Below are 8171 nucleotides of genomic sequence, written 5' to 3'. Positions count from 1 at the left end.
CGCCCAGTACCGTTTGATCCTCTTCGGGCCAGCTCCTTTTCTTGCTATTTAAATGTCTTCCGCTGATGCTTTTCAACGTCCTTTACTCACTTCTGGTATTCATCGGGTTTTTCCCTTTGTTCATGCTTCTCAACGTGCTTTCCTTGTTTCCGGTATTCCTCGTTTTTTCATGCGCTTTCTTGATCCCATGCTTTTCTCATATATTTTGTGCTTTTTCTACCATTAAATAGGAATCTTTCAGTTTTCTGACCCGTCTTCCTTTGTTCTTGTCGTAGTGTAATTGTTGGCTTCTGAAATACTTATTACACATGGTGTTGCTTCAAAAAATGCCGATCTTTTGCAGGTCTTCATCCAAATGTTGTCTTTCCACCTTGGTCTGTGTTGCTTTTTACCCTATAAAATGGCTCATTGTACATGCCTTTCCTGAATTCCCACATCCCTCATCTTGTCTAAAATAAGTCTCTATTAACTTATCAAGTCATTATACAACTACTTTCATCATTGGTCTACTCCCTTTCAGTGTTTCAACACTTACGTTCTTGGTTACCATTATCCTCTTTGTTTGGTGTACAACTCTAAAAGCTTTATTCTTACCACCTACTTACACTTTGACACCTCAACTTATCTCCTTCTCATCCTCAGTCGCTTCATTCATATTGTCTTCTTACACTTCGGCACCTCCACATCTCTTGGTGTCCTCCTTGCCGCACGGGGAAACATCTGGTAGCACTGTTAGTAACAGTGTCTTGCATCAAGTAGAGACAAAGAACTTACTGTGTTTGATGTCAGCTTGAATTCTTGCTATAACTGAGTCCAGAATTCCAACAGGCAGCATTTGGTCGACTTTGCCTGGGTTGTTGTTTGATCAAGGCGACTATTTGCTGAATGTGTGCTGTACAATGAAGGAGTGTGTATTGGGTTGATGGCTTATCTGCTTGCCTAAAATTCAGCTCTCAAGGATGATAGGTTTGGCAGTAACAAACATGTGATCAGTCATACTTATATTTAAAAGTTTGGCATATAAGCAACTCCAATTGGTTCTTTCAACAAAACTTGACATGCAGCCGTTTTTGGAAATATAAATATTATTCACAGATGGCAAAGTAGTAAGGCGAACTACACTTTATGTTTTGCGCTCACGTGCAATAGTAGCTGTTTATTTTGGTGGCGCCGGTAGATGCTTTTCACTCTCAAAAGCGAGAGAGGTTACCTCAGGTCCCAGGATCGGGGCAAGGCAAAGGCAACAAGGAGGATCTTGCTGAATGGCAATTATAACAAAAGATGTTATAATCTTACTTTCTTAGTATATGATACAAAAATCACTGTATAAACTAGCACAGTGCTGTTTATGGTATTCAATTGAAATTTGATTGGAGTTTGCTCAAAGGGGCTGCCGCTGTGCCCCATTTCTCATGTGACATGTGGTGCATGTTCATCAATGGCGGGCGCGCCCGCTTGTTCTCTAGTACAAAAAAATATGAATATTGTTCCTGGTGTTGAAAGCTTCAAGCTGAGTATTTTTGTGTATTTTTCGAGGGCATATTGTTGAACGTACTAACAATAAAACTCATATTCATCAGATGTACACCTGTAACAGATGCTGAAATTTGGTTGCTCAGAATGGAGAGGACAATTTGAAATCTACAAATGCTCATAACTTTTGCAATTGGCGAGGGAAAAATCTCAATTATTGGTTCATTAGGAAGCTGAACTCTGTCTCCAGATCTTTCATTAAGGTGATGGGGCTGTGTCCAGCTTTGCAAAGAATCTATGTGACTTGGAACATGATATTTCAAAGTGACTATAGCTGCCTTGTGATAGAAAATGAAGCCTTGAAGCACTATTAGGACATTTAGAGAGAGACTGTGGCTTTCTAATGAGCCTAAAAGCCAGTCTTTTGAGCAAGAATTGGGAATCTTATGAGCATTTGTAGAATTCAAATTGTCCTCTCCAATCTGAGCAACTGAATTTCAGCATCTGTTACAGGTGTATATCTGATGAATATGGGGTTTTTTGTTAGTACGTTCAACAATATGCCCTCTAAAAATACACAAAAATACTCAGCTTGAAGCTTCCAACACCAGGAACAATTAGGGGATACAAAGTTAAAACTGGGAGTTTTTTCCCAGTTTCCCAGTTTCCCAAATACAGCCAAAAACCCAAACTGGGAAACTGGCAGAACGTGGGAAAGTTCCAAACACAGCCAAAAACGAAAACTGGGAAACTGGGAAAAAAATCCCAGTTTTAACTTTGTATCCCCTAAATATTCATATTTTTTTGTATTTTTTGCCCTCCTCCTGACCGCTCAATATTTTTGTATATCAATATTTGTGTTTTCTGCCCAGAAAACATTATATTCTTTGTAGTGGTATGTGTTCTTCCTTTCCATGAATGAATCAATCACACTTTGAACCCACAGGTCTACAAACAAAGCCCTACACACAAAGTTTGAAATTGTGTTTTACTTCTGCAATGCACTCTTTGGTTATACAACCCAGTATCAATGGCCAGTTTGATTTCATCATGTAGAGTCGTATTCTTTGCTCACATTAGCTGTGAACAAAGTGACTCTATCTTCTGATTGTGATTAAAAGTGGTCTAGTGGTGATGCTTCAATGCGTCTTCAACACTTTGAACAGCATGGATATGTGTAAACAAAGCTTGAAATATAACCATATCACCATTCTTGGTTCCACAATCAGTTGAAGTTTTGACTGGGAATCCTCCAGCAGTAGAAACAAGCTCTAGAAAATATAGACCAACTACTTGTGGGTTGTTGTTTGTTGTTTGCCCAACTCAAAGGCTCAAAACCTTCCTTGACCATGTGTCAATAAAGCCATAAATACATATCCCATAAGGTTTGAGTTCATCATGCCATCACTAGCCCATCAGTGATTTGGAGCTGGCGCATGGAATATTCTTTGCTTGAGAACTCCTTGACAGCAAAGTTCAATTCCTTCAGGATCAATCACCCACATCAGCTGGTAGACTGTATCACAATTGATCCTGATGTGGTGATTTATAGGGAGGTTGTGTTACATTGTCCAATATCCTGCATTGGGATCTTCACTCTCAATTACTTCCAGTAATAAATGTACCACCTGGTCCACTGTTACACGCCCTTGCTGTACATGATCACGTCACCAATTGATACCCAAAGCTTTTGACATTGTTTGAATGTTATACATATTGATTGGAATGTTGTATGCATCTTTGATTGCACACATAGCTTCCAAATGTGTCACCCCAAGGTTGTGGTATTGTTGATCTGAAGGATAAGCTTGTTCCTTCTGCTCTGGAGTCATTGATGCATGGAAAGTGGTGAGAGAAAATCACTGGAGAATACACTGAAAGGTTTAAAAAGTTGTGTGAATATTGTGATCATCAGAAATTTGGGTGACCATTGTAGCTTGGCTGATACCTTCCTCACAGTAGCCAAGAAGGATTGGGTCAAGGACACCATGTCAATTCCCCATGAGCACATCAACATGCCCAAACCAAAGATATCTTGTAGAGTGTTGATCACCCCTCAAAGATGACCTTGCAAATACCTACCAGCTGGCCTTTGTCCAAGTGAGAGACTTGTTAGACATAGGCGGCCCACTCTTGTTTGATTGGAGTCAGTTCAACCTCTTTTCTGACAAAGGGGCTGTCAAACTCACACACCTTGATGAGCTTCTATCAATCAATCATCTCTTCTACTTGTTCATCAATCAGCCAGTTCATTCTCAATCCAACAAGCCTGCCTGATTTGTCTGTTTCATGAGTGCTGTGTTGTTTGTTACCAATGGTCACATCAGAATGGCTAAAATAGTTGTCAGTGTCGGCTGACTTAATCTACTTACCTACAAAAGAGGGTCTTGGTTTTAAACAAGACTTTTGATTGATATTGTTAAAAAGTTTCACAAAGTTGGGCCTGCTCAACGCACACAGCTCAATGATCATTATTGTTTATAGAAGGTCATGTCAGAATGTGCTCTCCCAAAAATATGCAATATATCAAGTAGGGAACTCTGTTGGTTGTCAGTTGTGGTTGCCCGCTTACCCATCTGCTTTCCTGCAAAAAAAAGTCTCTGATCTAACCAAGACATGCAAAGGATGTCATAAAAAAGTTTCACAAAGCTTTGGGTTCCAAAACCACTGCACACAGGTTTAATAATTAATGCAAGTGTCTTCTCAAGCTTCACATTACCAGTTGTGCATCATTGCTCTATGATCAGAGCCAAATACTTTGAAAGAGGGCTATAAAAGACTGTGTCTTTTCATATCTGTCTATGAGCAGTGTTCTGTCACAGTTGTACTCCCCTGCCAAAGTCAAATAACCAAGACTTTGTTATCAAGCTATAAAATTCTATAAAACTATATCTAAAATGCTCACTATTCCCTACAAATTATCCCCAATGGAGTCGAGGGATGTGAAGAGATGGGCCTGTAGTGTTTGCCAAAATTGACGCACTCGGAACTGTGTCCAAAAACAAGATGATACATGTACATGTGTGTGGCTATTTTTTATTTCAAATCATACAAGATCCTTGCTGATAACGTCAAACCTCACCATTCAGTCAATTGTCAGACACCATCTTTGAGTTTTGATGTGTTGGGACTTGGAGGCATCACCCATTCCACCAAGCCTGTCAGAACACAAGCAAAAGAATCTTCTTGAAAACTTCCCAGAAGGACAGCCAATCCCTTCCACAACCTCAATGCCAGTGATTAGTGTAACATACTTTGAAAAGACTGGTGTTCACCTGAGCCCACACCGTTTCAAAGATGTTGAATTGGTGCTACAGCTCTGGGGCATTAACAGATTCTTGTTCAAATGGGAGGCTAATTTAGAAGATTGTGTCAATGTTTTGGCCAAGGGTGGTTTCTGGAACTCCTTTCATAATGCAATAAAAAATTGCTATTACAACTTCTCTGTTCACAAACATATTCTGAAACTCAACATAATCATGCCAGTCTTATTGGCTCAGTTTAAATGTTTATCTTTGATGTGTTGGGAGGAAATTGGCAACATCAAAATCCTAGACCATCATTACATATTGGCCAATAAGAAACAGGTGTTGTGTTTTGTTTCATTTTGGTTGCCTTTCAAGTTGCTGAAAAACACAAAAGCACAGGTCTGTAAAGAATACAGACAGTACTTGGTCAAATGTGGTGCTGCAAGAGGGTTGGTGTATATTTTCCAGCCACAAAATTACGCCATCATGGGCAAAATTGCAGAACTCAAATCAATCACTAGTATCTCTGATGTTAGCAAGGTACACTATTTCATACCTTCATGGTGGTCAGAGGAAATTATTTGCTTCTTCAAGGCTATTGAAGCACATGTTCACTTCTATGCTCAGTCTTGCAATGTTGATCCTCACAAAATCCAAGCTCGCTGTGTGTACATCACAAGGTCTTCAAAGCAATACAATTTCATACCTTGTCATCTGCCTGCCAACCTCTACACCAAGGAACTCAAAAACTCTCTACCCATTGGTGATTTATGGGCACTCAAGATGAGACTCTTGATTTTGGAATCCATCCTTCCAAGTGACACAACTGAGCTTGTGGACCATTCTTTGGACAGAATTGCTGATGAGCATTACTCAAGCGACAACAAGATTTGCAACATTGACACCAATGTAATCTCTGAAACCCCATCTCCTAACACCAACCTGGGAGAGCTGGGAGCTTGTGTCAACACTCAAATCTCTACTTCGAGGTTTTACTTGGAGAACTCAGTCACCACGTTCTCAAATTACCAGACAAAATTGAATGGCATAGTCCCCTTGCGCTTGGAAGAATTGAATAAAGCAAAGGCTGACATTGCAAACCTCAATAGGAAATTCAAAGCTATGGAAGCCAAGTTAGGAAAGACAGAAACTGAAAAGTTAAATATTGATGCAGCTCAAACTGTGATTGACAACTAAATCCACTGTGAGGTGTGTTGACTTTTTGTTGTCAAGGCATCATGTTTCTTTTACTCTGTGATGTGAAGCTGACTACAAATCTTTATCAGGCAAAGATATAGTTCCATAGTCAATGACCCAAGAAACAATATCACACATGTAGGAGATGCAACTGGAAAAATTTCCCAAAGTTCACACTTTTATCTTATTTTCATATAACATACATGTCCCTATCTCAAGTTTGTTCAGCTACAATATCTTGTAAGATAATTTCACCCCAGAGATTCTAGAAATTTGATATTTTACACTCTTCTATCCAGAGAATCAAAGAGCTGTGGAGTTGGAATTCAAGTTGCATCATTTTGTTAACTGCAGCCTTTGTATATTTTGAGTTGTTTCACACCTATTGCGTGCATGTCTGCATAATCTATAGTTGCTAGAAAATTTAGGAAATAGATACACATAATAAATCATTCACAAGAAGAGTAATATTTACAATCAATCAATGAGACAACATATACAAGAATCAATATCCACTTTCCATCTACAACTTGTCCAGTTTTGCGTGAACCTGTTGTTCATATCCTTTTTGTGTTCCTTGGTATATGACTCCCATTTGTTCTGTGACATACTCTTTTTCTTTAACTTCAATGCCTTTCCCATATTCAACCACCTAGAAGAAATTTGACATGAAGAGCCAAACCAGGTGATAAGTGCTTTTGTTGGATTGATATTTTCACCCAATCTTTTGGTGGTAGTTGACTTGTGTATTCCATACCATTTCCACAATACCATTACACTCATCAAAGTTAATTCCTGCAGAGTAATCCAACGAAGAGAAGATAGAACCATTAAGGTGAAAGTCACCGGGTGTTTTGATGATGTCGTGAAGTTGTCCAGTTGATCTATTGACTCCAGCAAACATTCCAAAAGCATATGGTTTAGTATCCCCGTCCAAATGTGGTTTATTGTGAAAATTATCACATGTAATTGCAACATTTGAAGCCCATACTTTCCCGTTGGCAGATGTCTCCCATTCAGGAGAGTCAAAAGATGGTACATTTGCGTCAGCTGCGATCTTGGAATTTGCTTCAAAATCTCTCCTTGATAGAGTTGCAAATCTCTCTGCTCAGAAATCTTTGGCACAAGGGATATGGAGTCCATTGCACTCCACGTCCAGCCAAACTCTTTCCTTTGAATTAGATGTCGTGCTGTTCAGAGCATAATGACCTACGTAAATTACCGCACAGTCAGCTGACATTGAATGGCATAAAATTTCAAATTGTAAACTTACAAACATCCTTCCGGACATCAGCAGCAATGCCTGCGCCGGACTGCCAACCTAAAGCTCTCATGTGGCCGGGATTTTTGATACCTTGAAATTGAATAGCATGATTTTTGGTTACATGTCCTCTTGAAATCCCATGCATATAAAATGTTGAGATTGATGAGTTGAATAATTCATGAAGCTCCAGATGCATTTCATAAAAGTTGTTGGTTGAATCAAGCTATCAATAGAAGTCCCAGAGTGGTTTTGTCAATTAGGATGACAATACCATGGTTGAATACCTTCTCTGGTGCCGAGATGAGTTCTTTCTTAGATTTGTTGTTGATAAAGAAAAACTTTTCTGTGTTGGGCAGTCCATACTCATACAAAATTTGTCTTCAACATGAGTTTTCTCTTTGAATCTTGAATTCAATACACTTTTTGTTTATTTTGTTGTTATTTTCAGTTCTTCTTGCTGCCTGGTACTTTTGCTTCAAATTTGTCTTTGGCATATTTTTTGGGTTTGTTGGTGTTGTTGGTGTAAGGTATTGATGAGTTTGAGCGTTATGTAAAGATAAAGGTGTGGAAGATGTTTGATGTGAATGTGAAGTTTGGTACCAGTATTATAATTGGCTTTGATTTGAGCTTTTAGAGGCCTAGATGGCAAGAGGCTTGAGCTTATATATGACCAACATTGATCGGATATGTTGAGGGAAGACAAATTAAGTACATTCAAAAAGCTAACCAATCATCTATCTTTCAATTACACTAACACTTGATTGCTGTTTGTTCAAGGGCAGTGTGCCATAATAATGAACCAATCATCTTTCCACATCTTTATATCAATTACACCCATCCACTGTTTGTTGGAAAAAGGTGCCTCCCACTACGCCAAATTTAAAATTTACCGCTGAGTTTAGAAAATTGAGCAGACATAGACAATTATGGAAAAGCTGGGAGGGGTCAGAACAATATGAAAAAATATTGGTTGGGCCCTTTGGTGCATT

At 39.0% G+C, this 8171-nt stretch overlaps 1 protein-coding gene across 1 annotated transcript; it reads left to right on the top strand.

The window, feature by feature from the left end:
- Positions 1–4592: 4592 nt before the first annotated feature.
- On the top strand, positions 4593–5918 carry MELLADRAFT_93598 (uncharacterized protein; the record flags this gene model as incomplete). Its single annotated transcript, XM_007406091.1, has 1 exon — positions 4593–5918. One exon carries the CDS (start codon positions 4593–4595, stop codon positions 5916–5918), a length of 1326 nt encoding a protein of 441 aa, XP_007406153.1.
- Between the last annotated feature and the right edge of the window lie 2253 nt (positions 5919–8171).

Source organism: Melampsora larici-populina, assembly GCF_000204055.1.
Source record: "Melampsora larici-populina 98AG31 unplaced genomic scaffold MELLAscaffold_5, whole genome shotgun sequence".
Lineage (NCBI taxonomy): Eukaryota > Fungi > Basidiomycota > Pucciniomycetes > Pucciniales > Melampsoraceae > Melampsora > Melampsora laricis-populina.
The sequence above is the reverse complement of the archived record's forward strand: the minus strand, read 5'-3'. Positions and strand labels throughout refer to the sequence as shown.